A 24,733-nucleotide genomic window follows, 5' to 3' on the forward strand; every position below is an offset into this window, starting at 1 on the left:
TATATAAATAAATGTGACTTGACTCGCTAATAGCTAACAGATACAGAAACACAGACACTAGGTAATAAACCATCCTTGTAAATTTGACTATAAAGTTGGTGTAAAATGACTAATTAAATTGTAATGATTATACAAATGTTTGTACAAAATGTCAAAAAATTACAAATATGGAAAATATGCACACAAAAAGCAAGCATTGCTTAATATGGATGTTTGATGATATTTAAAGTAGCGCTAACAGTCTAGCTATAGCAACTGAGAGCTTTGAGGGTGGTCAGCTGTGTGACTGTGGTTGGACATTTATACAGTAGGCAAAAATAACTAAGCATGTGTCTAGTTCAGATTGAGTCTTATCTGCATCTGAGCGTTCTGGGTTACATCATTAGAGTCCACATCGGCAGGCACTGATCACTTCACACATGCTTGCCAGGCTAATTAATCACTGTGAGGAAGACTGACTGTCCTGCGTGCCGTCACACCTCAGGAGAGCTTTTAGATACGTTTGGAATCTTTTCAGCAGCCGTGTGACACTAATCCAGTCAGTCAAGCAGATGTGTTTCTCTAAAGAGAAATAAATAATAAAAACAAAAACCCTAAGAAAAAAAAAAAAACATGCTACATGGATATCCGAAATGATGGAGCACACAATATGCAGTAGTTCCCAAGAGGCTTTGTGGTTTTGTTGAGATTAAGAAATCTCTTCTCATGATCCTCTGACTTTGCTTTGAAAGATCTACCATCATAAGCTGAACAAATATTAAAATTTACTACAATATGGCTTCATTCCTCATGAAGATCTTGCTTTATGAATTCATACCAACTGTGGAGCCAGTGGTTTCTTTTCATGTTTACAAGAAATTACCACAAATTACTTCATTGTTCTCATGTTACAGGTAATAGATTTTACTCCACATCTTGCTCAAATCAATGTTTTTTTTTTTTTCATTTTCTGAATAAAATATGGTTAGTGCTTGCCTTTTAAAAACCACCACAGGGAGTTTTGCAAAGGCCCTCAGATTTATATAATGTACTGGTCTTTAGCTTAGCAAAGTTTAATATTAACGGTAAACAGTCTGTTCAAACCACAGGGGCCAGCTAGTCAGATCTGAGTGAGTAAACCTCACTCCCCTGGCCTCAAGAAGAGCACTAGCGATTGCATCTGCCTACCATGCTGGTGACACTGCTTCGAATCCTGCTTGGAAAGTTGTCAGTAAGGCCAGTTATATTGGTGCCGTGACCCTGATGGGAGTGATTTTTTGGGGGGTGAGTGTAACGGAGGCCAGCTAGTAAGAGCTATGCAAGTAAACCTCACTCCCCCGGCCTCAAGTGGTGCACTAGCGACTGACGATAGAGACTGCGATCTTTAGTGTTCTTGTTAGTGCACCCACCTCCCACGGCACTGACACTGCTTCGAATGCCGCTCAAAGTGGTCTGAGTAGGGCCAGTTACAAAAGCAACATCAATAGTGACACTTGCCTCACTGATTTCACCCTTTACCCATCCGATGTATAGCAACACTTTAACAACTGAGTTGTAGTCGCCTCTGGAACACAACATCCCTATTAAGAGAGACTGAACACAATATGCCTGCTGTTCAGCCTCCGAGCGATGGAGCAATGGCAAATCTGATGGACTTGGAACTTCAGCATGGATGAATGGAAATATAGCATAGTGTCCAATGTTGATTTTTTTCCCTCTTTGCCTCGTACACGCTTACTCACGCTATACTTCTTCCTTCAGATGTCTGGTTTCAAGGCCTGCCACTTCATTAAACAAGAATATATATGAGTTAACACATTTGCTGGACACAGACATTTGCTGAACACATGAGACAACTGTTTCAGTAGGACTATGAATTCTTTGCAGCCCTTTAGTGTCATTTATGGGGGTACTGTATATTTAAAGTTTGCATAATGTTTAAACTACAAGTAATTGAATACGTCTGTTTTGTTGTTTCAGTGTCACAGATGAACTCAAGGGTCATGCTTTGACATGGCGAGTCAACGGGCATTATTTAAAAAAAGCATTCAACAGGACAAGCACAGAAAACAAAAAATCTAGTTATCATTCTGTTTTCTTGCACATAAAAACATGCAGTTACAAGAACCAGCAGGCTGCAATAATTGCTCATACTGTATGTTCTCTTAAGATCTTAAATATTGCAATAGAAATTACTAATAGGATTTGGTCGAAACATCACAGGCAGATCTTGTAATGGTTGTTCACCATTTTATAGTGGAAACCTTGTTCATATCAGGAAAGACCCAAACCTCACTTTCCTGGCACAAAGTCAGTGATATTCAGACCAATTACACTGCATTTAATATACTGCCAGTAATTACATAAGTTATGTTCACCCCAGTCTGAGTACCACTCTGCTTGGTCTATTTTATTACATTTCCAGTAAAAGTAGTTAAAATCTTTATTTTATAATTAATGGATAATTGGATCTCTTCTCGAGAGAAAATGTAAAAAAAATAACAGACCGTACTTTCCTTAAACCATGTACAGCTTATTAAAGGGGATTTCCATTAAAAGAAACTCAAAAATCCACCAGAATCCCCCACAATCCATGACAGGAGGGTGTATCTTGATTCTTTAGGCCTGAGGGAAACTCACAGATGTGAAAAATCATCCCGACACCCTAAGCCTCTGACCTCTGACCTTCACACCTAAATGAGTCAAACATTCTGTCTCACTCCAGTGTAGCCATCAGCAGGGAAAGCAGCCCCCGTTGCATGCAGTGAAACAAAGCTTCTTTGTGGCAGTCCACCCAAACATGTTCAACATATCAACATATCACATATCAACATATCATTGTTTCAACTCCAGACACTCACTGCTAAAATTTTGGTTCAGAAGGTTTGTTATTTGAAGCTGAAAATGTAATCCTTATATGTCTTCAATTACCTTACCTCATTCCTGTAAGTCTTAAGCATCTTAAGCAACTGTAAGTCTTAAGTTCTGCAATTTTATTTATGCAAGAGTTTACGAACTGCACTGACATGCAAACATCATTTTACAATCAACATGTAATATAATAACATTTTTGGAAAACTTTCTCAGACAGGGGACTAGCATGAAAAGGGTTTTCTAGCAAAAGAAACAACAGCTGCTTAACCTGTGTTCTTTGTATACATATGCACCCATATTGAAGGTACAGTTGACATGCTGACGCCAATGAAGGGTAGTTGCCATCTGGTTACAAAACACCCAGACAAAATACAGACCGTACCTGATCACTATCAATATCATTATAGTTCCTCACTGCTGACTTGGAACTATGAAGAATTAAAATGTAGTTCCATGTGCTTAAAAGAAACCTGGCAAAGAGCTGAGTCTCCAAACTTTGCGGTTGTGCTTGCGTGGACATCAATATCTGTGAGCAGACAGGAGCTTGAGAGAGAATGACAAAAAATAGGGAGTGGACCTGCTACAGAGGCAATAGTGTGGTTTGCAAACTCACCACAAATCATTCAAACACACTCATTGCCATCTCGGCGGTTTTAAACTTTCACCGTTCTCCACCCTTACAACTTTCTTTGAGTTTGTGGCTTGCACAACCAGAGAAAACAAGACCCAGACCTGCTGTACACCAATGTCAAAAAGCATAAAACTCTTTGCCATCCATGGACAGACTGAACCACAACTTGGTAGATTATCCAAACATACAAACCAGTCATCCGGTGCCTGCCTGAAAACATTTGAACCGTGAGAAACTGGATAAAGGGTGGATTCTTGAAAGAGACATATTGGGACATGTTTAGTCATGTGGTGACGACTTTGAGGGACTCAATGACTATTTTACAAGACTATGTTTTCTCAAGAACAGGCCATGGATCACAAAGAACCAGAAGGACCAGCTAAGCAGGAAGAAGACGGTCTTCAGATTGGAAGCAACCTAAGCAAGTCCAGACGGAGCTAAAGAGGAAGAACCACTGATAGGAGCAAGAACAATATGAATGAAGTCTTGGCTGGTAACCTGATGGTGCAGAAGAACCTGGACAGGGCTAATGAGATAAATCTCAGACTCTCAATCGCTGGCCCAACCCTCCCCCTCATTGTGGTTTCCTAGGGGGTTTCTGCTCACTTTTCTACCCTCCCCCTTCCTCCCCTAATTCTTGATCTCCCTGTGAGCTCCCATCGGCCACTCTCCCAAACTGCCATCCACCCCACTACACATATCCAACTCAGGGTGATGCAGGTGGACACCACCACAGTCTCCAGAAACATCTAAACACACAAATCAAAGCATCCATCTTTAAAGCCAAGAAAGGCTTTGGAACCTTGGAGTAACTTTAGGCGCTAATTTAAGACTTCCCTATGGGAAATCCAGTATTTCTAAAAAGCCACCTGCCACAAAATTTGGCTGGCTCCCATCCTGACATACTGAGACAAATTCTAATTTGCGTGGTTTTTATAATGCTAATTCTGATTTGGCATCCTACATTAAAAACAATGACTTCTATCTCTATAGGGGGGCCTTCTGTCTTCCATTCTAAACATTGTTCAGGTGCCACACTGATCATGCCTGCTTGACGAGAGCAAGCTGTTATTGCATAACTTGCACTGGACAGGCACTGCAAACATATCATGCATGCCAATAAATGTCTGTCATATTTCTCTTGGATACACCTGTTTCAGAATTCCACAGTCTGACCATAGTGTGGACCCAGCTGCCATTGCTACAGGTGCCTCTTGGAGTGGCTCTTATTGTAACATTCCTAAATGCCAACTATTCTCGCCATTCCTCACCATCACAAACAAACACATTAGGGTAAAGACAGACGTGCTCATTCAAATACCACCGTGTCACCACACCCCCATTCTCGGACAGAAAACAGAACGGAAGGAAACGTGTTCTGGTTTCAGGGGAACCTGCACTGCTTTTCCTTCAGACTGGCCGATTAGTTGGGGAGAAGGAATTAAAACTTGTGGACTGACATGAAGGATTCTAAATCCAGATCCTTTATTTAAATTAGATAGTTTATTTGTTAATCAACTTTCCAATGATACAGTCAAGTATCTTAGAATCATGAATCCGAAATCAGCAGTACTGAAGGTCTTGTTCGAGGTTGCAGATGTTAACTGGTTTAAGACTTCTTCCCAAATCATTCAGTAATTCAAAGAGAATTGACTCGATTTATCTCAGAATCTTAAGGCTATTTTACGTTTGCTCAGAGCTGGAAAGCTATAACCCAGAGGCCTGTGGGACCACCCACAGAAACCCCATTCAGGCCAGATGGGAAAAAATGCATTTAGGGAAGACTGCTCCTTCTAAAACCTACCCATCTGCCTTTGCCACAAAATACTCAAAATAAGGCCTTGAGGCAAGACATACTCCCTTGAAAAATCCTGTTTGCTTCCTACAGACATTTCAGAGCATAGATGGTTATGTTATAGGCGTTTCCTGGCTAGTACGGGGTAAAGAAAAGGTCAAACCATTTTGTTTAATATTTTTCCAGTCTAAGATCTGCTTTTATGACTTAATAGTGTCTGACGGATTATTACAGTATTAAACAATTTTAAGAGATTTGACAGCCTTTTTCATAAAAAAGAAATGTGAGGTTAGCTTGTTAGTAGTTTTTGGGGGTTTTATTGAAATTGCTGTGTTATTATGTAGGCTAGATTGGTTTAGTTAGCTTGGTTTAGTGACTAAAAATCTTTACTATTTCCTTACCACATAAAGCATTGACTACACAAACTACCCAAACATCTCAGCGCGTTATACAAGCCACCCAAATAACACAAAAATAGGAATGGAGGGTTAGCATCCTTCTTTTATTACCACAGCTAGCGTCTGTGCAAACAGCTAGCTCTCTGTTCCAAATTTGTCTTCATTTCCCCCCTCCGTTCAGACCTGACAAAGTGCTAATAGCATAGCCTACCCAGATGCCCTCTGCCATTATACTTCTTAGCTGTTGTTCTTAAATAAACAGCAGATATGCATAGGATGAAAAGCTGAGCCTAAGGTTGACTGTGTGCTAAATGGTGGCATAGTCTCATGGGACATTAGCCTGCTTTATTTCTTGTAAGCTAGTTGGTATAATGCTTTTTTTGACACTTTAATTATCAGTCTGCTCTGACGTGTCCTAATAGCAGGATGCTGTAGAATTGGGGGATGGTACAAATCCAGAATGCTAATCTTAGACTTAAGATAACATTTAAGACAAATGATGCACTCTCAGAAGAGAAATGTGCAAAAATTGTACCTTTAGATGTGCAACAGCTTTTAACAGGGCAGTACTCTCAAAGGGACATCTTTGTAGAGCTGCCCCTGACTAAAGATTTTTATAGTCGACTAGTTGTCGTTCATTTAAGCCATTAGCTGACTAATCGCATGTTTATGTTAATTTAATTAGTCTACTTAAATATATACTGAGGGGTGGAATATATGCCTTGCGCTCAAGCGCACACATAAAGCTTGCCGCAAAGCACTGGCAAAAGTAATGATTTTGAAAGTGTCGGAAAAAAATAGCAAGGAGACATTTTAATTGTCTATTAATAAACGAGTGTTTTCTGAGTCAGTGTCGGCTGCAAAGATGAAGTTGACGATGCTGACTCGTCATCTCCGCAGTATAGTGAACGCGCCTATAGAAATGCACCTTTCATATGGATTACATAATCAGAGAGTATTTGTTTTCGATTTGATTTGCAGTTTTACTCTGAGATTTTCCCATGGTGATTACACTGTGTCTATACATTTGCTGCCTTCCACAATCCGCACGAACACTTGGATATGCGCCTAATAATAGCACACATTTATCTAGGTTAACGTTAGAGAGAGTGGACACGCAAAGTTGCTACTTACATGTTTCAAATGATAAACATAAGCTATATTTAAGGTTGATGGATGAAAGGTGAACGTTTGGATTTCCTGCCCGACATACTGTTATTACTACAAGGACCCGCCGAACTGCGTGATGGACTTTTGACTTGGACTCGTTATCTCGAGTCTTGAGTTTTTTGAGAAAACTCAAAAGTTTTTCTTGAGAAAAACTTGAGTTTTTTTTCTGCAACTAATAAAATCTTGGTCGACTAAGCCTCTTCTAGTTGACTAACGTTTAGTGAACTATTAGGGGGCAGCCCTACATCTTTGTACCTTATTATTCCTAAAGGTTTATATAAGCACCTCAAGCGTACTGTATGTATTACTACTTTAAGGTACTAATATGCAGCATTAGGGTCTCTTTAAGGGCACTGTCCCAGTGACAAGCTGTTTTACCCTTAAAGGTAAATTTTGGTTACCTTTAAGGTACACTTAAAGGTACAATGTTTTGAAAGTGTGGTTACTGGAATGATTAAGATTAAAAGAATAAAAGTAAATATGAGAAATATCTTGTTTTGCAGTGTAAAAGTAAGACAGCAGGTTTATGGGACTGTTTAATTCTGGCTAACGTCAATTCTACTGCATTTAAGTTAGGAAAATATTTTCTACATGCACAGTGAAACCTATTAAGTTATCCATAGTCACAAAACCAGATACCACCTCTTCTATAAAATCCATTGTGAGAGTAAATGAGATGCATGTTTGTAGCAGGTGTAAAGTCTCACCTGACAACTTTTGATCTGATCTGGAGATGGGCACCAAGTTTAAACAGGGCCTATATTCCAGTCTTTCCTTTCCATATGGTTCATGTAATTCTCTTTTAGAGTAAAAGCAGGAAGTGCTAATTACCTCTTCTCTGTTATTTTAGGAGACCGACTGTGCCAGACTTGTGATCCAACAGCATGGTTTCTCACAGGCAGCAGCGTTTCTCACATAAACGCAGGTGATTTCTACAGCTATGTGTCTATGGAGCGCTGTTAGCACAAAGCAAGAGGCTCCACAACTGCTCAATTACACATGTAAGATAAACAGAGACATAAAAAAATTCATCATTTATGAGGATCCCAGCAATTTAACAGGAAATGCGCAGTGTATTTTCTTACATTTTCTTTCTTTCTCAATGTTGAGTAACTGCTTCCCTACTCTTTCCCACTCTCCCAAGAAACCTCTGAAAATGATTTTCTCCATTTTCCCACGAGTTTCAGTATAACGTTATGAGCCCTTTGTGGTTACTACATCAACTCTGCCTGGCAAGAACCTGGCTAAGGACTAACAGTGCTTCCAAAGATGATTGAGAGAAGGGCTTGGACTCGCTTTCAGGCTACGTGAGACGAGCCAAGTCTGTCCTCATTTTGAACGGTGATAATCTTAGAATACAAGGAATACACTCTGTGAGTTTACAAAAACCCAACCTCAACTAGAAATATAGATGCCCTTAACATGTTTTGTACCAACATCTACCAACACTTTTTTTAAAACAAAGGACAAATCAACCTTTGTTTAGACAAAGATTGATTGATTCTTTCAAGAAAAATTAGAGACCCTTAAAAGTAAAAGTAACCACTGTTAATGAGGCATGGTCTTGATCTAGACCCCAGGAGAGTGTAGACCTTTAACTCCCATCTGTTTCAACCTTGCAATCTGGCTTAATGGGTATTCAAGATGCAAATGTGGACAGACGTTGAGGCTTGGCAAGCACAACTTAGACCACTAGACCAGGATGAGAAATCCTTAGCTGACCTAGTTAGAAAACCTAACTATTAGTGTGAGCACCTTAGGTCATATCCAAAATTTCACCCTCAGTTATTGCTGTCCTCTTTGGTGGAGTCCACGCTTTGGTGACATAATGCCACATGAACTGTTGGCGGTCAGGAGCAACAATTTGAATCATAAAATTACAAATGGGACACTATCTTGGGATACCGTCTTGTGGACCATACAGACACGCGAAAGTGAAGGCCACAAGAACACGGTGCCATAAAAACAATAATCTCCAGTGACAAAAATCTTATGGATAACATTATCCAAATATCATGTACATTGCGATGATTTGGAAAGCCAGCAAGGCAAACAGTGTTTCTGTTATCTTTAACATCAAGATAAACTATTCCAAGTTATTTGGAATTACTGAAAGATGTTTTCCTGGAAAAGCAATCGGCACGCTGTTGCTTCGGATCTACAGGGGGCCACAGGGTCTTTGTGTGGTCTCTCCTCACCGGTTATTTATGAGTTGCTAGTACAACAGGTACTGGCAAACTCTTCTGAACCTGTTGAGGCCATTCTTCTGAAGTTGTCCTGTAAAACAGGTTTGATTTAACAATACGCTAATGAAAGAGCTCATTAGTGCAATTTAAAACACAAATGTGATTTAGAAAAAACTTTGTTTATGTTCAGGCAAAACATGAAACATTGAGAAGATCAATTTCTCAATTGCCGTGGCCTTCTGGACTTGTGTCTGGAGGACTTCCTTTTAAAAACACATCCCTTGGGCCCAACAAACTCTCCTGATGTCCGAAGTGCTGTAATACGTGCACTGAGCCAAAGGCAAGAGTCATTATACTTTCATAATTTACTAAATAGCTCAGACTTCCTTTAATGAGTGCCGGTTAATTAAAGTAGGGTCATAACGCTGGCTTTGTCCCCGTTTAAGCCTGACTTGCAGATGTCCCTCATTGCATGCAGAAGGACAGATGCGACGTCTTTCTCCCGCACGCGTCCACAAGCACAGCTTGGTTTCATAACCACAGACAAAAGTGTCCAGTCATAAGTCTGTCCCCAGCCAATTAGCAAAGCGACAAAGAGACACTGAGATGTACATTTGAGAACAAAGGCCTTCACACTAAAATACAAAGAATCAATTAAGAGAGACTTGTGCTCAGATTTTCACAAATTAAGCTTTTTTTTTTCTTCTTCTTCTTTTTTTTTTTTGTGCTACTTGACAACAACAACAAAAAAGAGCATAAATGCAACAAAAAGGTGAAGGTTTAAGTGACTTATATTCATTAAGTCAAGGATTAATTAATTTATTAATATATTCATTAACTGTTTACTTATTACACAGCACTCTGGATTCATTTAGTTGAGATGGTGGCATCATTTGGTTAAATATGTTTGTGTACTGATAACTAAACTGTATATTTTACCACTTTGTTGGGCAACCAATTTCAAACGTCTCGTCTCGAATTTTCAAACAATATTTAGTGGCAATTCATTTGTTTGTTTGTTTACCTTATAATAAGCAGAAGCTGTAAAGATTATATATAGATTAAAGATATATTATTTTAAAGTATCATTATTTTTTATTAATTACATTTAATTATAATTTTTTATTATTATCAATTATTTATTAAACGTTTGTGTCACTTATCATACAGATTTTTCTAAAATGCCAACAAAAACAACACGCCATGAGGTGCCACTTATTTACACTCATTTTACCATGTTAAAGGTGTTTTCCCAATTCACAGCTTGCCTACACCTTAACAGGGGTAAAAATCACACTGAGTCTCGTGTCCTATCGCTTAATGATATTTTTCTTCAAAAACAGGTGCATTTTGAGATTGCTCTTCTGTGCACTTAAAGTGGGCCAAATGTTTGAATTTTACATTTATTATAACTAGAAATGCAAGAAACCGACATCTCCTGAGATAAGCGACTGACATATGACTGACCTCTGACAACCATCGAGGGTCAGGACAATGGTGTCCTTTAAAAGTGTCAAGCTGGACACCAAGCTCTAAAAGTTGCATTTACACGATTTATGGCAAGCTTCCTCAATGTCTGAGCTGTGTCCAACTTAACAACCCCGTCCAAAATCAGGTTGATAATCAGGCTAAATCTGTCCTCAGTAACAGGCTGTTCCTCCAGGCCACCAGAAAAGAAAGATCAAGAACATTCAGTTTGTCCTCCACAACAGCAAAGACACGACGTGCCTCAACGTCTCTCATGCAAATCAGATACGATCACACTGGATGTCACAGAAAGAGAATGCGGGAACGTTGCCTCCGCAAACAACTTTTACTTTAACTGAAACTCACTTTCAGTTCACCGGTTCACACTTACAAATAATCAGATAAAGGATGCGTGTTTTTGTTGTGCTGTCCGATGGGAGGGATCTGAGCTCAGAATCTGGCCCGAACCCAAAGTACTCCCCCCGTATCCCTGGCTGGGATAGGAACCAAGCCAATAGTGAGTCGAGGAACATAGGAGAGTCTGCTATGTGTGTACACAGGCCTCCTCTCAAGATAATCGGACAGGTCATTTGAATGTGTTCCTCCCGAAATTTGTTAATACAACATCATTTAAACTGAAATGTTTAATGATCTTAAAGGGTCATCAAACCCTAAAACACTTCCGAGATGTTAACAGAGATGTACAGTTTACACATCAATGAAAACAATGATATTATGTTTATTATTAAGGGGAACTTATTAACTTATTATTAAAGGGATAGTTCGCCCTAAAATGAAAATTAAGACTGGTGTTGTTCTAATGCTGTATGTTCTTCTTTCTTTATGGACCACTAAAAAAACAGTCCTGCTCAAGCCCATCCATATTAAGCCATTGAATAGCGACCAGCATCAAGCTTTTTAAAAAAGACGCAAAAGTATCACAGAATGATCCCATGCGACACGTGTCATAATTAATTTCTTTTATTTTTTAAAATACATCAAGGTGACCCCAACTCGTTGTTTGTTCGTTTTTTTTCTCCGCTCATCTTTGAATATTTATTTGTATAATGAGTGTGTTGTAGGTCTGTATTTTATTGGTTGTTGTCCCCCCTCTTCCCAACTCTTCCACTAGCCTGGAAATCCAGACCTAAATCTGAAAGATTAATGGTCTGGCATCGACTAATGAAAATCAGCCAGCTCGAGGGGCGGCACCAAGCATGCATTTGAAAATCTCACTGCACGCAATTGGATAACACTACGACCAATCACAACAAGCCCCATACGCTTAGCTACCAGCAGAGCTAACTGGTAGATTAGACTCTCGCCGTATCCGGTCGGCAAAACAGCAAAAACGCCCTTCTTGCAAAGGAAGGATTTGAGCGCCGTCTTCTGTTCCTCTTTTAGATAAAAAGCCAAGTCTAACTCGTTCATTGTAGCGGCCAAAGCCGTTTCAAACAACTGGTATTCATCCATAGCCATTTTGCAATGTTTACTAATGACTTCGACCTCACAGCGCTGTCGTCATCTGTTTAGCTCGCCTCTGGCCCGCCTATATCAGATAGCCCGATGTGATTGGTGCAGCTCGGATACAAGGGCATGTTTAATGAGCATCATTACTCGACGCCAGAGTAAACTCTCTGAGCAAATTCAACTTGTGCTCTCGTGAGAACTCTGGATTTCCAGGGTACTCTTCCACAGCTTTACACACCCATTTCTTGAGTATTTTTCAAGCCTGAGGTGTGAATGGTCAGTGCTTAAAGAGGGGGGTTTCAAGACAGGGTAATTTCTAATGAACTATATTGTGTCAATGTTTTCTGTTGGTCAAGTCAAGTCATCTTCATTTATATAGCGCTTTTAACAATGTAGATTGTTTCAAAGCAGCTTTACAGAGATACAAGGATAGTTTAAAGTAACAGAGATTGTTTTGGCTTTATAGCAGTTCTTGAATAAAGTTATTTTCCAGCTAAAGTTAATTTGATTGATTCACTTCCATCGCAACGATCATTAGTTATTAACTTAGGGGCCGCTAAGACGACACCATTTTAACAGGAAACTCTACACAGACTTTAAACGCGAAACCTGTGAGAACGCTGATGGCGTGCACATGCGTATTACGAGTTCAGTCTATTGGTATGCACGTTTGAATATATGTGCGCAGGTTTCCCTACAAACCAAGCCTTAAAAAACGACTTGGCACTGAACACTCTCAATATCAAGGAAGATTCTCTTTCTCTACCAGTTGTTTCATGCGTCTTTTTGCCCGCGGGGTAAATTCCTACTTGGGTGAGAGACTTTTATAGTAGATTACTGCATGAGATATTTCTATGTTATTTTATATAACTGGAAATATGTTGTAGATTTCTCCTGCCTGGGCATGTTTTACAAAATACATATTAAAAACGATAAAGAAATAGACTTGTGTTGGGAAAATGTCCTCAAGCAAAGATTTCTGCTTGTTTCAATGAATCATTTCTTAATCTAATTTATCTTTCTGATGGTAGTATAGATATAGAACAAACTGAGTGCCTGTAGTTGTTGTGGTGTACATCTGAAACGGGCATGACTTGAGGAAACCCGTGTGGGAAAGCTCAGGGCTGTTTGGTTTACCAGACAGCAAACCTTTTGAGGGCACCTTAAGAGAAAAGAAAGCACCATAGATATTACTCAAAGAAAACCTCTCAGCAGCAATTAAGCTTTTATAGCCTGTATATTGACCTTCTGTCTTCATTAAACTTTTATTCAACTACATTTGTTTTTAAAACGACCTTAAGAGCTTTTATTGACATAAATGGAGGGCTTACTCCAATTATTGATCCCATTGGCTACTGTAAAAAAACTTATATTGCTTAGAAACTACATACATACAGTATGCCATGTAGATTTATAAGACAAACTTACAAATGTGTTTTAATGTGTAGTTTGTTGTCTAATGCTACAACATTTATATAATTTAAACGTGACTTAAGTGTGCAAATCATTTTTGTGGTCACTGTATCCACTTTGCTGTGCTTGTTTACACTATTATTTGTTTAATTGTCTTTTTAAACAACACAAATTAGAATAAATCCTCCATCCTAATCATAAACACTAAGCAATAGTGTAATAACTATTACAGACACATGACCCAAAAGCATCCTGAATCTTGTTTGAATGGATTTTGGAGACGTTTTAGACTATTTTAAGACTGCACTTTACAGACTAAAAATGGCAGATGCAGAATTCAAACCCAACACTGGAGCCATTACTGTGCATATCTCTACAAGCAAGTTTCCATTTACTGCGAGAGCTACCATTCAGAGCAATTAAATAGTACAGTAATGTTTGCAAATGGCTGCTTATCGACAGCAATAAACCCTCCCTGCTGCATTTGAAGACAAGACGAGAGATAGACACAGTTTCATAGGATCATTTCAATTGTGAAAAGATCTGTCAGCGAAAGAGAGAAACGAACCAATGTGTCTTGTTTGAAAAGAACATTTAAATATGGGTTATTTTACTCATAATTATCATGACAGATGTTGCCACTATAAGCCAAAACGATAAATCATAATATGTTACCGTTGATGGAAGCATATGGACGTATTATTTATAATATCTACATGGCATATGGTGCATATTATAATTATAAAAGCTGCAGTTCTGTTCTTTGTTTATTGCGGATTAATTGATTATTAAAGTTGTTTAGTGTGTGCTGATAATCTCAGGATGCTGTTAAAATCCAAAAATATGGGGTATGCATTAAAACAAATACATGTATGAATACAAGCAGACCTACGTAATAAAGTTGCAGATTTCTTGTGGGGAAAAAAGAGAGCTTTGAAGGCTATTTTTGTCACCAACAGCTATTTTAGTAGCTGTCTTCTGACAGTTTAACGTGTATGCGACACATGAAAACTGCAATGCGAGTTTTCTGACACTTTGCAGTGAGCAAGAAGAACTATTCATCCACAATCACTCCATTTCAGCCCTCTTAACGTTCCACTGCTGGAAAATGCAAAGCTGCATTTTCTCCTCACGATAATTCACCCCAACATTAAACTCCTGCACGTGTCATTGTTGACCATTTTCCCATTCTTCCCCTAATTTCCTGTCTGGGGTCAGAGTTGTCATGGCGACAGGCAAAGGATTGACCTATGAGAATGTTTACAGCTGAATCAGGAGCGCCAAAAATACAATGCCTCGTGCTGACCGGCTTCAATCCTCTGGCTATTCACCCGCCTTTCTCTCCTGCTTTCCAACAATCCCCTGGTACTTCAACAGGATTATGTCCCAAACTAAATCTTGTGATTCCATAAACAACCTCCAAATGAAACACAGAAACACTCGACACTGCCTCCGTTATTGACGCTGTAGTATTTGCATCAAAAGCCACAATTCCTCAAACGTTTGTTGTTAACAAAGGGTTTATCTTTATTCAAACTGTTCTAGTACCGTTACAAAGAGATAACATTATGCTAATTAGTGTATCCAAGCTTTTTGCAAACATGATTTCACTGGGCAAACAGGACATTCAACTGCTCTATCCCAAAACCTAGTGAGCTGCTAAGCTAGACAGCTTTTTTAGGCATCAGAATGCTGTTCAAGAAATGGTAGGGTGGTAAAATTGTGCTAGAAGCTGCCTCTTAGATACAGTTGAGGGTAATCCCAGAATACAATACGACAAGCCTGAGAAGAAAAAGAAAAAAAACACCTCATGAAGTGAGGTCTTGTATGTGATTAATGGTTCACCTAATATTTCTGTACGATATATATATTTTATGCTCAAAAGAGTATCATGTTGTTAGCTTAGCCACTTGCTAACATAAAACTTTACTGTAATCATTTGTGTCGAATCTCTAGTGCACTTCGCATTAAGTGTGATATATTTTTGTTTCACTCTATTTAGTGTGTTCCATATCAGTCACTCATGAGGTTACATGTGAGTTAGGCTAATGCCAATGACTAGTAATATAAATGTTTTAAGGAGCTCAAGGAGCTTGAAATGTTTTTAGCCGCTAGTAGAGAAGTCTTAGCTTTTTGTACAGCTGGGCCTTTGGTTTTGGCTTGAAGTATGCATAAACAGTTCCACTGGCCATGCAAGATGGTGTTTTCCTCTTTACTGCCATTGAACGATAAAAATAACCTACACAAGACAAGTGCACTAGCTTGCAGACTTCATATTCAAAAATGAAAGTATATTTTAGTGTTGAAATGTTTCCATCAGGGTAGCCAATGTACGAAAGCAGTGCCAGAAATTCCAGGATCGTCCAGAGTCTTGTTTAGCCGCAAATGAAAAGGGACAAAGTTCATGTCCTGATCTGGGTCGAGTTCAGAGATGTTCTCAACAGTGAGAAGCGAGTTTGAGAAGTCAAGTATGAAGATGTTTTCTCCATGAAACACTTAAGCATTCACTGCACACTCAACTGCAATGTGAATATCAATAGCAACTATTAGCGAGAGAAAACTATACATTTAGTCCACCTCCTGAACTTTATGTTCATTGGATTTTAAATAGGATGCTGGTACAGTGGGCACCTTGTTAAAAGCATGTGCGTTCACAGAAACGGCTCCAGGAAAGAAGGACTAAAGTAAATACAAAGAGGCAGAGAGGGGAATGGAGTGTGTGTTGGAGAAAGTGGGAGTGACTTGAGTTGGCAAAGAGAAGTAAGTCTTAAAGACTTCCAGATGTGGAGCTGGTTGGCAGATGATAGAGAAGAACTTTTGTAGCAAAAGGACTATGAATTACTCTGAAAGTACCTAGCTCTTGTGAGTAAAGATACTTCTACCGTCACAGTAGGAATAGTTCACTTAATAATGAAAATTCTGTCATAATTTACTGACCCTCAAGTTGTTTCAAACCTGTATGAATAAAGAACACAAAAGAAGATATTTTGAAGAATGTCAGTAACCAACCAACCAACCAACCAACAGTTGATGGACCCCATTGACTACCATAGTATTTTTTTCCTACTATGGAAGTGAAATAAACTGTTTGGTAACCGACATTCTTCAAAATATCTTCTTTTGTGTTCATAAGAAGAAAGAAATTCATACAGGTTTGAAACAACTTGAGGGAGAGTAAATGATGACAGAATTTTCATTTTTAAGTGAACTATTCCTTTTAAGTCCTTTTATTTCATAATGTGATGTCTTTTTGAGTGAAGCAGGTTATTAAATGATTAAAATTGTGAGACAGGACTTTATCTATCTGGAACTAATTTGACTGAGAAAAGTCTCTCGACATTACACGGTTCAAGTGACCCAATTCAGATTTTTTCTGTGGCACAGATCGGATATGACCCAAGCAGGAAAATAGCTCATGGATTCCGATACTCTCAGATCGGTTTTAGACCTCATTCATATGTGGAAATAAATCTTGATATGTGCATTTGCGTCTGCCATGTAAGAGGACAGATCGGATATTTCCGTCAATGCCTGTATGTACAATATGTCAATTGAAATGTACATCTTCCGTCAATATGTACGTCATTAGCCGTGTTTCCATTACCCTTCAAATTTTCCAAATTGAAATTGCGAATTGAAAATGCGGCCAATGGAAACACGTTAATTTCGCAAAAACTCCCATATATCGCAAAAAAAGTTTTTACACTCACATGAGTTTTTTTAGGCAGTTCAAAAAAGGAATATTTCGCAAAACTGCAATGGAAAAAGTTTTTCTGCATTTACAGGTCACCTGACGTAAGTAAAAGTCGATCATTCTTCGGTTAAAGACGACGAGGTAGGTTTGGACAGAAGACGAGACATTAGCCTAGTTTCCATCCACTTTTTGCGCTGTTATGTTATCGACAAAGTGAATATGCGATAAAAAAACATTACGAACTTTGCCGTCTCCAGACTGTTTCCATTCAATTGGCCTTTTACCGATAAGATTGTGTGCGTGATGACGTCACGAATGACGAAAGCGATTTGTCGCATATGTTTTGGTGTATCGCAAAAAAAAAGTGCCCTTGAGCCGTTTCCATACATCTTTTATTTTATTTTATTTTTTTATCGCAAATTCTACCTTTTGGGGTTCCAGTCAGCACACTTGATAAATGTTGCAGATATGTTTTACATGCATGCACAAACAAATGCCTTTCAACTTATGTGTGCAAAATTCAGAATAAAATGAATGTGCAGCAATTTGTACAAATAGAGAGTCTGTAGGCCTACTGTGTTGTTGCTATTAAATAAGCGCATTTTGTTTCATATTTGTTAAAATATTATAATGTTATTTTTTCATCTATGTTGATTATGAAAAGTGAACCGCACGGGATGAGCAATATCGAGAGACATGGAGCGGGTCAGACATGATTTTGACCACTTAATTAAGTGAAGTTTTGCTGAAAGACTTTGTTTAAAGTGAATTTCGTTTTGTATAAATTGTATGTTAATTTTAATATTTTTTTATCAACCATTTACCTGCATTTAATAAATAAAAATATTTAAATATAGCAGACAACAATCATAGAGGCGCCCGTGCGGTCACTTGCATTGCTCGTGAACAGGAGCGCATCTCATCCTAACTTAACGAAACTCAGCATATGCCTCACAGACATGAAATATATCTTAAGAAAGCTTGAAATGTCTTTTTAACAATTTAAAACGAAAAGAAATAGGCTACTCTCTGGTTATGTAATCCATGATGTGCATTTCTCTCTATAGGCGCGTTCACTACTATGGAGATGGCGATCGTCAACTTCATCTTTACAGTTGTTGTTGCTGTTAATAAACTAAAAATAATAGGCCTATAATTGTATTAAACAATACATTAAATGAAATTGTAATTGTATTAAAAAAGCAACAAAAAATCCCTGTTTAATTTTTTTTAAACCTATGCTAATTACGCATTATTTAAATTCAGGTAGGCTACTGAGTTGCTGTCCTCAGTGCTGCAGAAAAGCGCTGAAACGGAGATGAAGGGGAACCCGTTTTTTTTTTTTTTTTGCCTTATTTTAACTGGCCCATCCAGTTTTCTTTGATTCACCTACAATCAAAATCCTGGCGCCGCTAGTGCGCACGTGATGAAAATCATGTGACACCACATTTATTTGCGTTAAAGCCCTTTTTTTTCGACAAAAAGTGTTTCCAAACTAGTTTTTCGCGTCATTTAAAGTATCGACATAGAATGTATGCGCTAAAGTTAAACGGAAAAGGATTGTGTCGACATTTGCAAAAAATATCGATAATTGCCATTTCCATCAGCTATATCGGTAAACATTTTGATGCGCTAAGCCTTTTTTCGCAAAAAAACACTTGGATGGAAACCTGGCTATAGTTCTTCATTATTAAACTCATAAAAGACCAAACGTATTACAGGAATACTGGATTCTAAACAACAAAGAAATGCCACAATTTATCAAGACCTTGAAGCAGATATGACGGAGAAACACCCAGAAACACCTCATATAAGGGGCTTTCCTTGCCATTAAAGCTTTGATAACATGCCAGGTCTCCCTCGATTATAAATAAAACTAGTGCGGTGGCTGGGATATACGTAAACCTACCAACATCCGTTGCCATGATTTTTGGAAAGACTTATCAAGAGAGGGAAAAAAATACGTTTTAGTCACATAACATCGGTTAATGGAAACGCCGTCATTTCGCAAATTTTTTTGAATTAACATTTATAAAATATCACAAAAGTTGTGCGCAAATCTGTAATTGAAACGCGGCTATTGAAAAAGTGACGGTGGCGAATGACGTCAACGTCAACCGTGATCACATGAATCTTTTCAATGGCTCAATGGGGGATGAAGGCTCAACCCAAAGTTTTGCTGACCTTTAAAGATGGTGCGGAAAGCAAAACCTTCCATCCTTTACTTCCTTTTTGGCTTTTCCGAATCAGTACAGTCTACTTTGGTTTGTTGTGCAAAGTGTAAATGCAGATATCGGATACGGGTCACTTTCAAAAGAAGATGTAAGCTGGTCGTCAAAAAAAATCAGATATAGTCAACAAATCGAAATTGGGCATTTGATTCTGGGTGCCATTTTTTGTGTTCTTTAAAGCCAGGGGATCAGAAGAAAACTATGCAAACTTATAAGATAAGTGCATTGATCCATGGTAATCAAGGCTGCCATATAGCAGCCAACAAAAGCACATTATGAATAATCTGGTTACGAGATGCTTTGCGTAATCAAGTACTGGGAACACATTCTGAAAGGCCACTGAGTCACCGCTGAAATCATCAATGATCCACATTTAAGGCATTTCAGATTCAATCTGCTGCACTCGACTGAGGAAACGCAGTGGATCAGATCCCATTCATCAACAGAAATGGCACGCAAGGGTTTTGTGAAGTGCACGCACAGCACTTTGTTAACACGGCCGCCCTGAAAGCACATTGATCCGTTGGGTCGTCTTTATGGACCGACCTAATTTGATGCCCACATGGTCATCCCAGAGAAAGCGAGCTGTGTAAGGATTATGCAGAGCTGAGATCCTGACTACCCATGCCAAAAAAGAGCTTTTTGCTAACGTAGCCTAATTATTTCACCCACACTCCTCTGATCTTTTTTTATTTTTTTATTTCCCACTAACTCAATAATCTCATGGAAATAATTTGAATGTTTGCAGTGTTCTCATAGCTAGACTAGAAGCAATGTTTCGTTCACTTCTATCTGTAACATAGCTGAAATCAGTTAGCTACACTGTTGGAGCGTTTCAATATTTCATTTGAACTTTAACTTTTGTACAGAAATGTTTGAGGACTGATTTAAATTTCAACTCCATATACATCAAACATTTCAATAAGACTTGATAAGACTACTACAGCTAAATATGAACAAACCAATAACCCACTTCGCTAAGTGTCCTGCGCCATTTTTGCTACAAACATGGATGATACCTAAAATTTTAAGTTTGTTGGGGAAAGATACTTTTCTAAGAAATCTATCAAAAAAGTGACAAAATTGCATAACTGTCAACTATATTTGATGAGAAACAAACTTCTCAATAGTATGAATAGGTGTGTTGTCATTATCATGTGACCTACAGAGTTGCATCTCTTCACTTGCCATTCACAGATCCTCTATGGTCTCATGGGATATTATGAATTTGAACATACTAATCATCTCACATACTGTTTTTCACCTATATAGAAGGGAAGTGTGCATATTCGGACACAGGGTCGGACTTACACTCAAGGAGGGAATCGAATCATAGGCCTTGTTTACATCTGGTATTAAGATGCATTTTGGTCGATCAAGTAGACGAGAGACACATTCCCGTTTACACCTGGTGTTTTAATCCGTCTCTTTTGTCCACTTTCAACCACTTCTGTCCTGATTTCTTCGAGGGAAGGGTCTATGGGTGAGTAAATGTATGGACTTTTTCAAATCTTTCAATCTAATGGATGAAATAAGCTCACGCAATTTACATATGAATGCCGAATGCTGTGAGTGTGTGAGAACATTGTGCTTGGTACATTTTTCGTCTTCAAACCAAACTTGGGTCTTCAGCCGACAAAGTTTAAATCCCGTCTGGCTAGTGCGCTTCCCATAATGTTACGCATTAGGTCAGTATGTGGAGAGAAGACGGTGTTTTTTGGCAGTTTGAATGTATTCGACCACATGAGCGTTTACACTACGAAAGCAAGTGTAAAATGCGGTCAAAATGTGTTTTCGTCTACCTCTGGAAGTGGTCGAAAGTGGTTAAACCCTGTATTTAGTGTCCACTTGTGATCAGATCAACCAAAACCCATCTTAATACCAGGTGTAAACAGGGCAATAATTCGAGAAAATAATATCATAGAGCTTGACAACCAAGAACACCCACCAAATTTGTGCTTGAAAACACTCAAAACACCTACATAGCAACACAATGGCAAGCCTAATATTGTGGTGGTGAATTCTGCACAGACAAGCACAGCTCTAATTTATTCAGAGAATATATAAATCTAGTACATTTTATGTGCATTTCAAACTATCACATCAACCACTAATATAAGATTTGTCCTGAATGACATCACGGCAGACAGAGAATAATGAATTCATGAGTAATGGTGATGAAAGAAGGACAGTCATCAGAACCAGTTGTTGTCCTTTTACAGATATCGTTTCTTTTGCCTCCCTGTTCAGTTAAGATTGGTCTACTAAATAAAAAAAACGAAGAGCTTGTAAAAACCCCATGCTCAATGCTGGTAAACCACAGACAAATCAAAATGAAAATGCAACCTAGATGATGCAGAACTTGGCAGAGAGGGGTAATTCTCAAAGCTGGAGAAGAGGAAGTGTGTAATGACTAGTTACAGACAGAATGATGATTTCTGTAAATTAGGCTAGTTTTTATTTACACCAAACACCAAGAAGACTAATAAGGAAAGCTATCCATATTTGTGTAGGTCTACCAACAGTATTTTAGTACAGATAACTCACACCAAATTTGGTACAATCATGCCAGTATTTTACCAATATACCATGCACAAGCTTTTAAATTAACTAGTTTATGAACATGAAAGGGACTAATTTGTCATAATCAACAGGTGTGGCAGTGTTTAATATGAAGATGAGGAAGTATGAAGTAATTTCCCCTCAAGTTGACGCAGGTGTCCTAAAGTAACCACAGGTGTTCGTCACATTAATAATGATCATTACTAACGGTCCCATTACGTCACCACCATACTCATCACAAAACTCATTTTGAGAAGTGTTTTTATTGTTGAATAATCTTAAACTCAACAAACTCGTGAAATATGTTTGATTAAAAATCGCTCTTTCTTAAAATGAAAAAAGTTATATATATATATGTATGTGTGTGTGTATATATATATATGTATATATGACACACAATCAACATTTGAAGTGGATCAAAACCTTTCATCAAAGTTATACATGATTTTTTTTAAATACCTGTTCTTGTTTTAGGACAACTTTGATGAACTTTTTTTGATCCACTTCAAATGTTGACTACTATATATAGTTAATGTTTATTTAATTTATTTTCTATGTTTTTTTCATATTTTACACATACACATTAGAGGGGCAATTCCTCTTGAGGTATCTTGAGGTATGTCATGCCCAAGTGCATAATGCAGGGTTCACCAATCTTGGTCCTGGAGGGCCGATGTCCTGCAGAGTTTAGCTCCAACCCCAATTAAACACACCTGAACCAGCTAATCAAGGTCTCACTATAGGCATACTAGAAACTTTCAAACAGGTGTGTTGGAGCTAAACTCTGCAGGACAGCGGCCCTCCAGGACCAAGATTGGTGAACCCTGGCATAATGGTTCAACACCTTTCAGCCAAATCTACCCACTAAGCCACAAAGAGCAGACGAGAGAAAGAGTTTAGGCAACAGTGACAGCGAAGGACCTACCATTGGCGTTCTTCCCACAGATGAGATGCTCATAGTGTTGCAGGACACCCCATAGCTCGGCATCGTTATTGATGACCCCCTCCAGCGCCTCTGCAGTCAGGACTTCCCTCTCCGCCATCAGCACGCGCACGCCCACCTCCTCCACGAGCGCCTCCATGCACGCGCTCAGGCAGATGGCCGCGTACTCGTGGATGCGCACCGCGATCCGAGTGTCTACCATCCAGCGGAAAAACCGTCCAACGGAGAACACAAGCCCACACCGAGCTGACTTCCCCTTGCGCAAGAGCTCTCCAGCGCTCATGTTGTATATAGATATGGCCTTCACAGTGGCCGAGACGCAGTGATCCGCCAGCGCCCAGCTGAGCACCAGGCGGATCGCGCTCTGGACCTCGAACCTGGTGCACCTGCAGTGCATGACACTGAGCCGCTGCGCCTCTCTGGAGATGCGGATGAGCGCTCTGCGCATCAGGGTGGACAGCCTGCGCACAGCCTCCGCGGAGAGACAGGCGCCCTTCCCCGCGCCTTTACGCACGACCCTCCCCACGTCCTCCTCCGTCCACGGGAACTCCTCCAGCTCCGGTAAGCGTGGGCACTTCGAGAAAATGTCCTCTGGATCCTCGGGAAGCACTGTGTTGACTGTATCCCAGCTGTTGTTTCTGCTGTTCATGGATCCGGAGAAGTACCACCAGTTCCCCCGGTGTGGGGTGTTCATGAACGCCTGCGAGTTTGACTTGGACGACGACAGGCTTAAAGACTTACACGAGTCCCCCGCTCCATAACCAGAGTCCAGAGTTAAATCCTCCAGAGTTTTCATGTTTGAGCTGTTTGTTCCTGCCATTTCTGCTGCTTCCTCGAGGGTTTTCTTTTTAAAAGGAACCGGAGAGCGGATGAGACTTTCCAGCTGCGCGAAACTCAAGCTGGTTCTACTTGTTCAGCTTCTCTTTGACATTCATGTAGCAGGTTTTTTTTATACACAACTGACCATAAATATCTTGCGTGAAAGTTTAAAATGTCCAAGTTACATCTTCTGAAAAAGAAAAATGTTTGGGGAAACTTGCTCACCTCATCAAATGACCATTCCCGTAAGAGTAGTGAAGTGCGCAGGATTTCTCGTTCACTATTATCCGGTTCTTGAAAATAATAGTCCGAACTGGACATGAAGTTTAGAGTGGAGATCCATCAATTTAATCTAAATCGAAAGCTCTCGGTGAAATGAAACCTCACTGATACTTCAGGAACGGGTGATGTTTCTTTCTCACCACACGCCTCTTCTTACTGGAAACTCATGACTGAACGAAAGCAGGCGAGCGCGAGAGAGTGTAGTGGTGTTCGATTCGCGAGCGAAACGATTCATTTGAACTTCTGAACGACTCTTTTGAAACGATTTGGAAGCGTTTGTGAATCACTCCATCAAACTCGAATCTACATTACAGAGGCGACAAACTCTCACATATTACAACCAACGACGTCGTCTACACTGATTAAAATGTAGCTTTTTAGAGGTTTACAACTAATCTTTAACAGGCTAGGCTACATAATAATAAAATGCAAGCGGGTAAATTAGTGGATATTGCTATTTTGGCAGTAACTAAAGCGGAAAACGTTTACAAAGTGGAATATTGGTTTATTTATTGAAACGATATCGAACTCAGTCATTAAGTTTACCCAAAAATGAAAACTCTGTCATCATTTAGGCTACTCACCCTTGTTCCAAACCTAACCAGACAGTTGATAAGGCACTTGACCTCCATTGTGTTTTCTTTTCTACTATGGAAGTCAATGGCTATCGACACTGTCTGGTTACCAACATTCTGTAAATCATCATTTGTGTTCTTGTGTTTTGACAATTTTCATTTTTGGTTGAACTATCCCTAACAGAGACCAATCAGAAGTTAGTCGCTGGGGAGTCAATCAATCGCTGGATTTCTCAGAAACATC

General features: G+C 39.2%; 1 protein-coding gene across 1 annotated transcript in view; it reads right to left on the bottom strand.

The window, feature by feature from the left end:
- Positions 1 to 24,086, bottom strand: part of abtb2b (ankyrin repeat and BTB (POZ) domain containing 2b) — a 56,181-nt gene extending 32,095 nt beyond the window's left edge. Inside the window, exon 1 of the mRNA XM_079859706.1 lies at positions 22,796 to 24,086. Within this exon, the coding sequence (XP_079715832.1) occupies positions 22,796 to 23,633 (838 nt within the window). The 5' untranslated portion in view covers positions 23,634 to 24,086. The remainder of the gene's footprint in view (positions 1 to 22,795) is intronic.
- Positions 24,087 to 24,733: the final 647 nt, after the last annotated feature.

Source organism: Squalius cephalus, assembly GCF_949319135.1.
Source record: "Squalius cephalus genome assembly, chromosome: 23".
Taxonomy (NCBI): domain Eukaryota; kingdom Metazoa; phylum Chordata; class Actinopteri; order Cypriniformes; family Leuciscidae; genus Squalius; species Squalius cephalus.